Source organism: Plectropomus leopardus, chromosome 14 (genome assembly GCF_026936395.1).
Source record: "Plectropomus leopardus strain MGB_pleo_1.0 chromosome 14, ASM2693639v1, whole genome shotgun sequence".
Classification (NCBI taxonomy): Eukaryota; Metazoa; Chordata; class Actinopteri; order Perciformes; family Serranidae; genus Plectropomus; species Plectropomus leopardus.
This window is the reverse complement of record NC_142189.1, coordinates 3,770,680-3,785,777: the sequence shown is the minus strand read 5'-3', so window position 1 is coordinate 3,785,777 and position 15,098 is coordinate 3,770,680. Positions and strand designations below refer to the sequence as shown.

General features: G+C 39.5%; 1 protein-coding gene across 1 annotated transcript in view; it reads left to right on the top strand.

The window, feature by feature from the left end:
• The window catches only part of dnaaf9 (dynein axonemal assembly factor 9), a 28,447-nt gene extending 13,621 nt beyond the window's left edge, over nt 1–14,826 (top strand). Inside the window, exons 29-37 of the mRNA XM_042500469.2 lie at nt 880–917; nt 1,881–2,016; nt 3,431–3,517; nt 4,246–4,352; nt 4,659–4,733; nt 5,551–5,738; nt 5,880–5,945; nt 7,533–7,626; nt 8,701–14,826. Coding sequence (XP_042356403.2) covers nt 880–917; nt 1,881–2,016; nt 3,431–3,517; nt 4,246–4,352; nt 4,659–4,733; nt 5,551–5,738; nt 5,880–5,945; nt 7,533–7,626; nt 8,701–8,807 — 898 coding nt within the window. The 3' untranslated portion in view covers nt 8,808–14,826. The remainder of the gene's footprint in view (nt 1–879; nt 918–1,880; nt 2,017–3,430; nt 3,518–4,245; nt 4,353–4,658; nt 4,734–5,550; nt 5,739–5,879; nt 5,946–7,532; nt 7,627–8,700) is intronic.
• The last annotated feature ends 272 nt before the right edge of the window (nt 14,827–15,098 follow it).

Here is a 15,098-nt window from a genome sequence, read left to right as displayed (position 1 = left end):
GTTTGATATAATCTGTGATATAACATGCTGCGATGACCCTCCAGTCAAACTCTGAGCCCCACTTGGCTCAGTGGAAAAATGTGTAATAAGAGGTTTAGTTAGCAATGTGGTTAGCACTGACTTTTCCATGTGAGGCATCTTCAACAAGCCCCCTATCACTTTCTGAAGTCATAGATTGTATGGAGATCTGCGAACCCCCACTATGGCGCTAATTGGGTATGGTTAGCCCAGCTTAGGCCTGACCTGCCCGTCAACCCCCTCAGCAGAGCCCTCTAATCCCCAGGTCCACATGTGCGACCGACACCCCCTCCTCAGTGAAGCTCATCAGTCAGTCATGATCCATTCTTTGTGATGAATGTAGACAGTTCATTACATCAGGACAGGAAAGATGAATGCCTTTCAGATCGCTGATCCCCCAGCCTGCAGGCTCCCTAAGAGCTGCAAGGGAGGGCCGGTGGTGGCCGGAGGGGGACTTGGCTCAGAACAGTTATTCAGAAAGTGGTGTATAACACTGATTGATTTGAAAACTCGGGATAAATTATGTTTAGATTAAATGAGATTACAGAAAGCTTTTACATTGGTCAGTTGCCAGTCACAGTCATGATGTCATCCGATGAAAAATGCCTCACAATTGATAACCAGAGTGCTCGCCAAGAGCCATAACATGGAATTGTGCTGTTTATTGCTGCACAACTTTGGCAAGCACCCATTAGTCATAAATAGAGGTATTTTTAGTGGTGATATTGTGGAACATGACATGGTTTAAAATAAAAAAGGGTTGTTGACTAAAAACATTTTTTACAAACAGCTTTCTTATGTGTGTCACAAGTATACTGTGTAGTTAACTTAAATTCTTTTGTCCCCTGTCTGTCCCTCCAGGTTTGCATTTCCTAAACTGTTGGAGCAGTGCAGTCAAGGTAAGTTCTGTCTGTTGCACTATTCTGCCCTCCAGTATCTCAACAACTAAATGCATTAAGGATAACCTTTGTTCATTTAATACTGAGGAGATATTTATATTCATTGATACTAAGTGTAATGCATTTTTTGAAGCTGTTCAACATAGTCATTTCAAACATTTGTTATGCTGCCAGCTTGCACCATATAACCATTAAAAGTAAAAAAAAAAAAAAAAAAAAGTATCATATTTGTCAAACTAAGTCAATGGAGAAGTTGTACATGCATGACAAAAATAATAGTCATATTTCACATTAGAGTTAAGTAAGAAATCCAATGGAAACCCACCTAGTGAGAATCGTGATCCTGGGATGATGCACAGTTAATGTACTGATGTGAATGTCTGATATTTAAGGTTTACAAATCAGGCCCTCCAAACACATTAACATTTGGAGTTTGTGTTTGCCATACTGAACTCACGGTGATGGTTGTCAAAACAAATGTTAAATGTTTTAGGTGAAGTTTAACAGAGACATTAAAATCTATTAACCTAAAGGGCCAGCTGAGGATAGGATCAGCGCCCTATTGCCCCAACAATAATTTCATGTTTTCACTCAGTTCACTTTCCATCTGCTGAAGTGACATATTGGAGATTTTATTTGGGGTTACTGATATCATGCTTACTAAAATTTTGTCTGGAACCAGAGAAATCCCAATTCGGATAGTGGGGAGGAAGTCTGGCTGTCACTGAATTATTTATTATGCCTTTTTTAACTTAGCAATCGCGTTGAAGGAATCGAAATGTCAATTTCCCTAAAAATTCAGATTGCAGGAACAACACCGCAGCAGGAGTGCCAATAAATCAAACGTAGAGTGAGATATGGTATTTCTGCACTGGCAACACAGATGTGTTTTTGTATTTTCTGGAAAGTGAGCCAGTTTCTCCCAGAATTCATATTCTTTTTTTGTGCCTCGTTATATGTCAGGTATTGTGAGTACAGTGGTGTTCACCGGGCTGACAGCAGAGCAGAAGCACCCTCTCATGCAGCATGTTCAGCAGTTGGTACGCTCTGCCAACCCCACCGCAGCCTTCATACTGGCAGAGAGAGGAGCTGTCACCAGGTAGGCGCCCACAGAATCATGATCAATGCCGCAAACAGTCATTTAACTGCTTTTATCTTTGACGAAAATATTCACTCCGGGCTACATTTTATTCCACTTTTTTGAGTCTATGTCTGCATCTGTTGGGTCAGAGCGCTGCTCGGCTAGAACAGTAATGTGTCATGAATATTTCCAAATGCATTCTGTACTTAAAGAATATTTCATTTTTGCAATTACAAACTATAAAGGATATTATCATCTTGTGTGATGGAATTTGTTCTGTACCCGACTCAGAATTATGTCAGTCGAATCAGATTTGGCTGTTCAACATGAATATTTATATTTGTTTTCACAATCAGAATCTTGTTTTATTTCCAAGTACATTTACATATACAAGGAATGTGGCTTGGTGTTTTGGTGCAAAACAATTTAAATAAAGGACAGAATAAAAATAGTGAATTTAAATAGAATAGAACATAAGATAAAAAAATATAGAAGCAATTTAAATGTATAAAATGACAAAATAGAACATAAGGGACACAAAATGTATGTACAAAATGTGCAATGGAGGAATTGTACAGTTTTTCAGTTTTCCATGTTAAGTTTTAAATTGAAACAGGGCTAGCGGGACATTCAGAAACAACAAGCTAATGGCGCCAAAGACGGGCCCTAAATGTGCAACAACATTTTTTGCCAACACCAGATATCAAACAAAAGCCAGAGACTGTATCGAATTAACTTGCTGTGAGCTGTAAATTCACTACTTCCTTACCTTGAGGTCTTTCTCGCTCTCTGTCCCACTGCAGCATGTCTGCAGCTGCAAATAGTGGCGGTGAAAATTAAGAACACTCCACTCCAACTTCTGGCGACCAAAATGTCCCCAGAAGTACGCTTCACAAAAAAAGACTGCTCGACTTGATGCAATCTCAGCCAACTGAAAGTCTCTGACTGATGATTCGAGCCTCCGACTAATCAGCTCGAGATGGAATGTACGACCAGCAGTATTAGGAACCCAAAACTATGTTTTTATAAGCTGCCAAAACAAAAAAAATAAAGGACTAAAGTGGATACAGAAGTGAGGAATCAGTGGAGAGAATAAGTGGAAAGTGTGCGATTCTGACACTTACTATACTGTAAGCAGCAAGTATTTTGCTAATTTGAGCAGATATACTGTGGATGATGAAGTAAACTATTACTTTTCGTCTCTGACATGCTGATATCTAATGTTTTGCTTCAGGCATTTTGTTAGTGTTTCAGCCCTTAGTTGTATGGAGCGGAGCAGAAAGTTTCCCCCACAGCGGGCGATGTTTTCAGGAATGACGTGTCGTGCTCTGTTGCTATTTAGGGGGATCTGCCCCCTGCGTCACCCCAAAAAGGTTTGCCTGTGCATATTTATCAAGTTATTCACTCTCTATTGTTTCTTTTTATCATTAAGGAATGAAGACGTGAACCTGATGTTTTCTGAGAGCAGCTTCAGTGAGCCCCAGATGCTCAGAGCACGTTACGTCCTCTACCCTGGATGGTAAGACCCTCACCCTCCACTCTACTGGTTATGACCCTCATGTGTCCTCCTGTGTCCACACTCAACCTTTTGGCCGCTGAGCGACAGATTGGCGGTTGATTCCTGCCTCAGCGTTCCTCCGTCCTGCCTCACCTCCCTCCCCGCAGTTTAATTGCCACTCGGCTGCAGTGGTGGGGGTATCGGCTGCTGATTGCTGTAAAGCCCCTCAGGGCATCTTGTGTTCTATCACCAGCTGCCTCCTGGCAGCACAGTAACAAGCTGTTGGCCATGCAGTTGCCATGTACACAGAGGGGGTCTCCTTCCCTTTGGACCGGATCCATTCAGCCTTCATGCCTCAGTGGTCAGCCTAATATGAACCTCTGCTAAATCCTCCCCTCAGATCATAAACTGGATATCTGGCCACAGTCTGGCCCTTTTGATTTAGTCATCTTCAATCTTTATTTTGTGTGCATGTGTATGTGAACACATTTGAGATGCTTCTTACACAACGTTAACCTTTGGACTAAGACAAGAATCTCTTTCACCTGCTGGTGACAGTATCCACAGTTACAGATTTATCATCCACTTCCAGTTTTACCAGCAAATCACATACACTGTCTTCCTCCCTGTGAGCAGCTGGTAGAGTAAACAACTTTGCAGCCAAAGACAAAATGTAGCACAAACATTTGGCTTGCTCTCAACTTAACTTTCTCACCATTTGTGTAATGTGCATGTGCTGTGTGTTTCAGGTGCAAAGGGCGCTTCTTCTCCGGTTCTGGCTCTCTGGTCCTCACCCAGCAGCGCGTGGCTTTCAGCCGGCCCCTAGAGAGGCCTCTATTTGTCGCCCGCTGTAAAGGTGAGACGGAAAAGAATTCTCCCCCCTTTTCTGACTCTTGCACGTGACAGAAGATCCAGATATGAGCTGGCAGGGTTTCATGATGATTACATAAGCTGCCTTTCCCTCCAAATATGGAGACAACTGAGGCCTCACAGTAATTGTCCGCTGTTGCTGCAAAACAATCTATATTCCCAAAGGAATGCACTCATGACATCTTGCTGCCAATTTTGCTTTTCAGGAAACTGCTCATATAAATCAGCATTGTGAAATCCAACAATATGTTTTTACAGCACTAACTGTTAAAACTTTCATCTTTTTCTGAAGCATTCAAGTCATCGCTAAGGCCGAGCCCCTTCCGTGGGAATGTGTACAATGTTTGGGGGAAAATCAGATTTTCTGGTAGGAATAACACATTTTATTTTCCACTTTTGCTAACTTTTGGAATTTCAGAACAAAATATGGATTCCAGATAACTTGCTTTTGTAAAGCATTACTAAACAAATGTGACTTCTTTCCTTGGTGAAGTACTTGACCTGCATTTGCATTTCCCAGTTTGGGGAATTATTAGAGAAAAGGTTGCCCTCAAAGCAGGCAAGAAGCTCCTGACGGTAGGAATGTTGCTCGGTTGTTGCTCTGGTGTCTGGTGTTTAGAATTCAGCTCATAGTCCACTGGTTTGGTTTCCTCCTCATAGTTTTCTCACTCTTGTTTCATTTAAAGACCTGTGTAGAGTTGCATGAGGAGAGAGTGCAGGTGCCTGTGAGGAGATGTGTAGAGAGTGTGCAGATATTTGTAGAAAGCTGGGCTGGAAAGATACAGTTGTATGGAACGAATGTGGAGCCTGAAGTGTATCATCTTTATCCTAATACTCACATTCACTTGGTGTTATGTGTGTATCTCAATCACTGTCTTTAGGCTAGTGTGCCATTTACATTTCTTTCTGTTCTAATTATTTTACTTTATTTTTTGTATTTAGCTTTTACACATCTAATACATATTTTAGTTAGAACATATTTGAAATGTTTTATCGTGTTTATTTACCCCACACGTGAGTTCTGTAAGCCATTTTAGGAACAGTGAGGTTGTATAGATGTTAAAACGTTAACACCTCACCAACAGCATGCTGTTACCATGTGAGGCTGCTGTAGCAGGTGTTACACAAGGTGTGAACTGTATGTGCCACTTGGATGTGAGCGCCTTCATCTCTGGAACCTCCAGACTCCGATCAGCTGATGGAAGTGAGCTACAACACAGTGAGCGGGAGCCTGAGCATTGTCCCAGAGCAGAGCGGTGACCCTGTGACCCCAGGTCCCAAAGAGACCAACACGTCCTGCTTCCTGATCTTTGATGGTGTCGGCCTCACTGATGAGGGACTGAAGGACTGGCTCAGGCTGTGTGCCAAGCAGGTAGACATTTAAATAGTCTCATTGTTTGTGATCGCAGTACACACTTAGACTCATGTGCAAATCTATTATGATCAGCCAGTTATTGTATAAGGAAATAAGCTGTGTAACCACAAGGCTGTTGCTTCTCTTTGGTGTTTGCAGAGGCAGACAAAGAAGCCTAAGAAGACTAAAAATAACCTGTCACCACAAGAAATCAAGAGCATACATGTGAGTGTGTTTATGTTCATAATTAAGATTTTCTGTATACCAGCGGTGAAACTGCGTGTTGAAACAACTGCTTGAAAGCTACACTGTTTTGTCAACTAGGAGCAATATTTTCATGAGCTAGCACCTGCTTTGTTATTGAATTACTAGTATGCATGCAATGCAAATGTGCATTTCCCTGCTGCTGCTTTCATGTTTTGTGGCCAGAAGAAATTTAGCATAGCATCGGCAAAAGATGGAGCGGGAGAACATTCCTGGCTGATTTAAACGTGGATGTAAACAATGCAGGTTTCAAAATAGGGCTGGCATAATATCAGATTTTTACTACAAGGTTATTGAGCTCACAAAGAGCTCACTGTTGTCTGACAGTATTGCACTTTTTAAAGTGTAAGATCCTTTTTCTTTAACCAAAAATTACCCTGAAATTGCTATCTTCAATCCCACCAGACTCTGTTTAAATAAACAGTAATTTCATCATTGCAAAACACACTTCATTCAAAGTCAACAGACACAAAATAAAACTCACAAAAGCTTTTCCTTGTTCATCTTTTCACTGTTAAAGAAATCACCAACTCTGGTTTGGTTGAAATAAACCCTTAATTCACACAGTTTGATGTCAAAAGCTGGCTCTGTACATGCTAAAATTACTGTTTACTTTAAAGGAGTCTGGTTGAATTGCAAATAACCACTTGGGGGTGTTTTTGGTTAGACGAAATGATCTTTCTCTTTGACAAAAAGGTCTATCTCTTTAGAGATCCTTCCAATAAGTTATCAGACACTTAAAATAGCAATCTGAACCTGAAAAACAAACACTTAGAGTTAACAAAAATTAACAGTGCAAACATGTTTCGAATGGTTACAATGCTGCCTGTTTTGCCACTTCCAGCTGTAGTGGTCTCACTCAACACTGGACCAGTTTTAAAAATTGTTTAAATTTTTTTCCCATTAGTCACTTAAAAACAAAAATCACAGACAAATAGGGTCCAAATTGAAATACAAAGCATGCTCTCATGTATAGTGAAAAGACAACCAGACGGTGTTGGGGAATGGAGACAAAGCGAGAACAGGAAGAAACAGAAATTATTTAAGAGGTGTTGGATTGTTTACCCAGTCTTATCATGTGTATTATTGACATGATATTAAAATTTTACTTTTAAACATCACAGTTATTCTCAAAACAAGTATACTGCAATACCCCTGTTTCAGAATATTCCAAAAAAACCTCTTGCTTTGTAAGCGTGTGGAATGAAATACATCCAACATGTTTGTCAGGCCTCAGGAATACACACATATATGCTTCATGACAAACAATGAGTGTAAACATAACTGTGTTTGTTTACAGCAAAACTCCACAGGCCACCTTTTAGTTTGCTGTCAATAAATGCCACAAAAAGAGTATGAAATGTTTGATGTTAGATACAAGCCTCAATAGACATTTGCCAATGTTGTCTTAGTGGTCTGGTGCTTTTTTGTTTGTTTGTGGATTTTCCTTATCTTCTGAGAGAGCTTGGGCTGGGTCGGACTGTTATTGATGCGGGCCTTCTCAGTCAATAACCTCCACTGATCTTGATATTATATGTTTTTCTTTAGATGACCAGGCACTTGGACCCGCTTCCACCAGGCTACTTTTACAACGGCTGTCAATATGTTGACATCTTTGGGGAGAAAATGAACATCCATCCCAGTATCCTTTTCATGATGGTTAGTGCCTGTTGAAGAACCTCAACCACATCTAATTTGTTTCTCAGGTTTTGATTACTGGATATTTTCCAAACCTGTACATTTTAAACTGGTGCAACATCACTTTTCTCGTGCATGCTTTCAGATGCCTGTCACAAATATTTCAACATTTGAACCTTGAGAAAATTGGTGCAATTTCTTTCAAAAAAGATGGAAAGAAGAAATTAGCAGCTTTGAAAGAAATGGTCCACAAATTGAAAGACGTTTGTTATTTCTCCCCACTCCTTTTCCAACATGTGATATTTTAAGTGGCTTTGTTTATTGAGATTAATGTGTAGGTTTTGTTTAGGCCTTCTTTTTTTGTTCTGTTAATTTCACTTGGCCGTAAAGCTTGTTTGCTTTTTTTTTTTTACATATTAAAAAAAGGTTTATTCAAATTAGTAGATGAAGAAAATGGGTTTTTTTTAAACTAGGGTAAAATGTCTAGGGATAAAAGAAAATAGCTAGGGAAAAAACTATTTTTTAATTATCTTATTTACATATTTAAAAATATGTGATCATTTTTGAGCACTTTTTCCAGGTCATAGATAGATAAAAATATTTTTAAACCTTTCGGAAATTCATTGTGTGTCGTACAGCAATCATCAGATAAATAAAAAGACAATTATTATAACACCAGCAACACACAAAAAGGGCATGTCAGTGTTTTGTTTTTTCTTCTACTTTCTATTTGTTTTTTGTTTTTTTCATATACAGATTTTTGGGTCATTTACTCTGTTCTTGCTCATTGCCTTCTTCTCATGTTTTTTTAAAGGAATCAAGGCAATCTGTCCTGGTTACAAAATCAGCAGTTTAACAAAAACATATCTGGTGTCAATATGAGTTAGTTTAGGCAGTAAAAATCAATCCCAGTGTTTGATAAGTCAGTAATAATTAGTTCAGTTTAATTGACGGATACAGATTAAAACCTGTTTAAACCTAAAGAGAGCCGTAATCATGGACCATTGTGCAGATCTGCTTGCCTCTTTTGCTGTTGTGTGACTGTGCTGTTGTTTCCCTTATAATGCTGTTGCTGCAGACATGGAGGAGTTTATCAAAGAGTATCTCACAGAGGCCAACAAAGAGATCGAGCTATTCAACCGTCAGCTGGAGCTGCAGGGCCAGCCCGACCTGTTTGATCCCTGATAGAATCTGTCTGCATGTCCACTGCCTCCATCTGTCTTATTTAACTCTAAGGGAACCGCTGTGGGAGGGACAGGGAGGGCGCGGGGGTTACATACTGAATACTCCAAGAGAATGGTCAATGTGTGTTCACACCACATACTATGTCACTTTTGTTTTCTAATTTGGTGGCATAAATAAGGTTGCGAGCAGATGAGCTTTTAAACAATGACATCACTGATCAGAGCCAGTAATGTTACGGTGTGGCTGTTTGCTTTACTTCCCACTGCAACACCACTATACAGTTGGCACTTTGGCGAGTTAGAGATCATATTTATCAAATCAAAGTGGCAAATTGATGAAGTCACTTGTGTTGATTCAAATTAAGACACGTTTGTCGAGAGATGAGAGTTGCACACAACTGCAGACAAATCTGAAACATAACGCAACACAAGACTCCACATTTAAACCGATGTGATTACGCCACTAAGCCTGCAAGCTATGAGACTTTCACAATTGAAGGGAATTTCCAGGCGTTCACTCCTACAGCTTGTGCGTTTCTGTTTATCACAGTTGGCAAATTAATGCCTCTATTTCTGGACAGGCATGGATAGCCGTGTGATTCTGGTGGGCTCCCTGGTGGGGTTTCTCAAGAATCGCTCCTCCTCTGTTGTCACCCAATCCATGGCCCACCTGTTATCTTGTCTGCGTGCCACGCTGCAGCAGAGGGAGCGCTTGGCCATAGAGCTGTAAACATTGGACAGCCTGTTGGCTGCAGACAACTGATGAATGATGCCATTAATCACATAGCTAAACGCCATCCCAGTGCTTTATTTTAAGACTCCTAAAGTGAATCTAATGAAAGTGCAATAAAGCAGACTTCAGTCCTTGCATCAAAGTGTCGTAGTTACGAAACAGATGAGGTCGTCAAGACACACATTAAATCACTGAGGTTCCATGTCCAACTTTTCCTCAGAGCACTGTATTCTGTTTATTTTTATGCTGCTAGTTAACAGTGAGAAACCAGGTAGAAACAGAAAGTGAAGCTAAGCCTCGCTGCAGCCAGGTGTGGATCACGCATTTCACCATTTTGGTCAAAATGTTACTGCGTTTGTTAGAAGTGTGAACATTCCCATGTTTATGTTTTGGGTCTTGGTTTTGGGAAGGACAAGGGGGATTGAAATAATCTGGGAAATTTAGATTCAGTTCACTTGGTCAGGTTTGGGTAAACATGAGTAGAGCCTTTATTGAAAGGTGTAAGGCTTTGTATTGGTGGTGTGACTTTGCAGAGAATCAGACTTTATGTCCTGTTTAAATGAGTAGTTATGCTACAGTTTGCTCTGTGTCACACTGATGTTCTATGCATGTCTTCCTCTTATCAGGGTTCCTACACAGGATTTGAAATATGTTTGATAAGCTCTTAGTAATTTCTGTGGAAAACTTGTGTTGTCATTCGCACAGCTGTGTGGTAAATTAGTAGAAGGTGAAAAGGTGTAGGAACCCTGCAATAATCTCTGGAGATTTGATGGCTTAAATTTATTATGGGGTCAGCAGTGTAACATGCAGACTAATTGATCTTCGGGTCATGTGGCGCTAAGTTTGACTTGAGTGAATCAATACTATCGAACATTTAAATGCACATAGAAGTGTGCACATAATGCTGCTACTACAATGGTACAATATATTCAACCTGCTCTTATTCCCATGTTGTTAGATACAGATGCTTTATCATGTCCTGTGGGATCGCATCAAATTATCAATTTAAACCAATCCTATAAGAAAAAATGATCACTTGAACAAACATCAAGCTAATAAGGACTACCTTAAATTTCAGAAACCATATTTGGGAGAAATTTATTTGACGTGTACTTTGAGTTTCTAGTTTGGCTCATGTCCCATAACACTAAAATGGAGAGCTCCTAAGTCATCCGTTTTTGTATTCAGTCTATGCTTGGAATTAGTGAAAAACGCTTGTGCATCTCATAAAGATACTAAAGGGTGATTGCAGCTTTTTATTTATTTATTTTTTAAGTTATTTATCTGTATTTGACGCCTTTGGAATGAGAATAGACGGATATATTACATTGGCCTTTATACACTGTACCAAAAAATCGCCTGTATTCAATGATGAGTACTCTGAGATTTTCACCGTTTCAGATAAGAGAGGAAGGGTGTTTTTTGCTAAGAGCATATTTTAAGTCCATAATCTAATTCCCAAGGAGAGGGGGGAAATGCTTGCTAGTGAGGTGAACACTTTTTCGCTGCCGTTGGGTTCTTATCTAAGATATTTTTAGATCAGTGGTGACCTTAGTGTATTTTAGGTTGCCTTTTACAACGCGGGCTATGTCATGTTTTACATGTCAGTCTGTCAGCAGCCAGTAAAAAGAATCAACAATTTTGTTTTCAGCTGGCAGAAAAAGAAAGTGAACAAACATTGTTAGCAAGTTATTTTCCACCCCAGATGACCTGTGAGATGATTCAAATAATCCTGAATCTGAGCTCAACCTGACACTGCTGGCCCCATCCGTCCTCTCAGCGCAGTCCACTTTGATCTGAAGCCATACCACCTTACGCTAGATGTGCCACTGTCTTTTAGAAGAATAATACAAAGCATAGAATAGCACAGAACATAGCAATGCCTCTAACATGTATTACCCTGGCAGCCAGCAAAAGAGGGGTTCACATGGAGAGGAGGAGCTCACCCCAACTTACTCATTCCATTAACTCCTCTCTGACACTCCCTTCTCCTTTACTCTATAAAAGAAGTGCAATTGTACCTTGTGTTTTTATATATTGTACTTACAGTACCCTCAAAAAGCTCTTTAAGGACAATGTCAAGCAAACAAATAAGCTGTTAAATTCTCAGTCTCTTACCGCTTGTGTTTGTGGTCTGCTGGATTCTGCCTTTGAGTGCTCGTAGCTCACATAACACCATAAAGGGTCTTTAACAACAAGTGAAAGGTTTTGTTGCAAAATTAGGTGCCACCTAATTTTTAGCTTTAATTCCACTTAAAAATGACATAGAGCTTAATGCAAACAGCTTTTTTTCTGGAAGTGGACAAAATGTAACTTAAATCCTCTGTTTACATTATGATATCTGTTGTTTAAGCTGGATCCTCTGTTTAGCGTTTCAGGGATGCGCTCTCAAAGCAGTCTGTTTTGAGCAACAGTTGCTGTCGTTCTGTAGTTATGTAATACTGCAGAGACTTACTGTGATTGACAGTGAAATAGTTGTGAGGCTGATGTATGGGAGACTGAAGGTTCCAAAACTTTGAAACCTGCTCCACATGTCAAAGAGCAGAGAAAACTGAAACTGTAATTGGCCAGGAGATCAAAAATGAGTCCTTAAAGAGCTGAGGGTTATGTAAGATGTTTGTGATATTTAAATCAAAGTTACCACTAACACGTATACGCTACTACAAGTACACTATTTTGCATGTGTTGAGATGTCATGTGAATATGATACTTCATATATTCTGACAGAATTGCCTTTCACCAAACTGGTACAACAAAGAGAAAAATAATCACATTTATTTTAAATATCTGCTAAGAATTTGAATTACCTCGAAATGACAAATAGTATTTTTGTAAGACTGTGAATTGAACATCCTTGATGCAAGCAAAACGTCTCTTCTCGCACAAGCTACAAAAAAAATCAAAAGCAGATGCAATTTTTTTTGTAGGAAAAAAAAAGAGAATCTGATCGGTTGTGAGATGTCAGGTTTCTCTGATCCAGCAGTGCCTTGGCTACGGCTAAGAAAAGCAGAGATTAAAGCTGCATTCAGAGCTCCATCCCTCTCCCTGTCACAGGGGGAGGAGGTGTTGTCAGGCGAGGATCCGTCCTTCAACAGTGTTGGTGAAAGGAATCCATAGAGTCGTTCTTTAAAGCAATGTGTTTTTACTAAGTCAGAGGGTAAAGTAGGCGAGGTCACACAGGGGGAGGCCGCCGGAGGGCTCAGAGCGAATCAGGTATATTTAGCTAACCAAAAAGATGTTGGAGTATGGGCTGGGTATGACATTTCTCGGTCGTTCTTTTTTTTTGATTTATTACCAATTCAACTGGATAAGATGAAATTAATTTTGTTTGTGGAAATACTAAGCTGTTTTTTGTCAGCGTTCCTTTAAAGTAGTGTGTAGGATAATGGGGATATATTGGCAGAAAGGAAATATAATATTTATAACTGTGTAATCACCTGAAATTAAGAATTCTTCATCTTTTTTTATGTTACCTTAGAATGAGCTGTTTAGATTTACTGCCATTATGTCTAACACCAACGTCGATTTGACGTAGAGTACTGACGATAAATGACGATGATATTTTGTTTTTAAATTGTGTTCATAAGTAACCAAAATCCAACATTCTCCCAGCATCTCATGTCTGTGTCATCTTGATGTAGAATAACAACTTTTAGTTGTCTTCAACATGTTGTAATGGTTATATCCACGTAATGTGAAATTCTAACATTTTAGTGGGGTTGTAAAGGTTTGATAATCTTCAGTACGATAATCCTCTCAGAAAGATTAGCAGAATTAAGGGCTATTTTTAGTTAAACAGATGTTTCATATTTGAAACTTAAAAACATTTTTGTAGTGTGTGGGTAAAGTTTATCGTTTGAAAAAAGTTGAAGTTGAGATTCTCCTTCTAGCTACATTTTTGTTAATACCGCAGATAAGCAAATTTACATGGTAAAATAACGGTTAATGTTCATTTCATGGTATACCTTGAAACCGTATATTTCTGCATCCGCAGTTGTTAGATGTTGGAATTGCTGTCAATCTGATTCTCATCCATCTGTCTCATCATATTGATGTGTGGTGCAGGGGGGTTGGCACACGGGAGAAATTTCGGTTGGTTGCAGTCTGCAACTTCACCACTAGATGGCACTAAATCGTACACACTATAACTATTAACTTTTTTTTTTTTTTAAAGGAAATGGAAATGATTTGATTTATACCCAGCCCTAGTTGGGATACAATAACGTTTTGTATCAAAGGACAAAACACAAAAAAGGCTTAAGTTTGTGAGGTGACTCCCTCTTATTGCACATCGGGGGCCCGAAGAGCCCTCCACAAGCCTCTCAGTGTGACCGCTATGCAGCTCTCTGGCAAACTGAGCACCCTGGTGTCTTCATCCTGTATGTGGAGGCTAGCCATTTTGTAGCTGAAGTTATAGGACAAAAACAAAGTTTGGTGTTAATTGGTTTTATATAAAGGGGGGAGAATATGGTATTCTTGTACTGCAATGTGGTAACGCACTGTGGAGGGTTTTGTTCTTTTTTTTTTTAAGATTGGCTTCAACGTTTATTAAAAGGCCAACAGTGTGGAATGTATGCACTTCCTGAAGAAGTGGATATTTTTAAGGTATTTTTTTTGCTTATTGGAGAAGGCAGCATGAAAATGGATTTTTAACCGTCCAAATATTTCTCAGGCCTCAGGGGACTGTTGATGCTAATTGTTTGGGCTGTTCTGTCCCATCGAGGTTAAAAGGGAATGGCGGGCTCTTCACCCCACAGTCCTCACAGACAGCGAGAGGAATTTCCTCAGGTGTACTTATTATTTCCATACCTGAGATTACATATTTGCCCTAAAACCTGCGTGTTATAGAAGAAGATGGGGGTGAAATTGTGGTTAATATCTTCTGTCTGTAGCAAAGTACCGGCTGGCCACACAGACGCGTACAAAAAAAGGATGTTGTTATTCATGTAGAGGAACACTAACGACTCAAGTTGTGAGGTGTTTGATGTTGTGATGGCAGAATTAGATCTGGGGACAAAAAAGCAAAGGGCTCATTTCTTCTCCCCTATCTACAGGCCGTCCAGAGTAAAAAAGGAAAAAACAACTTATGGTCTCTATTGTAATGAGAGAAAAAATCAACTAACTTCAAAAGTGCCAAACTGACTTCCACATTTTGTTTTGAGGGTGTTCACGGAAATTGCGTTTGCACAAAACTACTGTAACTTATGTTTTTTTCCTGTGACTGATGCTTTTATAATCTGATTGTGTTTTTTTTGCACCACGTAATCCATTAAATATTTATATGGTTGATCAATGTTTGTTCTTTTATGTCTTTATGCAACAATGTTTGTTCTTTTATCACTATATGCAATAATGTTTGTTCCGTTATCACTTTATGCAACGTGTAGTCATTTAAGTTTCACCTAAAGGTCCACATTTTGTTGCTGCACTATGTGAGATAACTGTTTTTCTCTTATGTTAGCAGCCAGTTCAGCATAGTGTTGGACTTGTCACTCGGTGAGAGAACACTGACTCACTCTGTGCATCCAAACTCTGTATCAGCACCAACTGAGGCAGGGA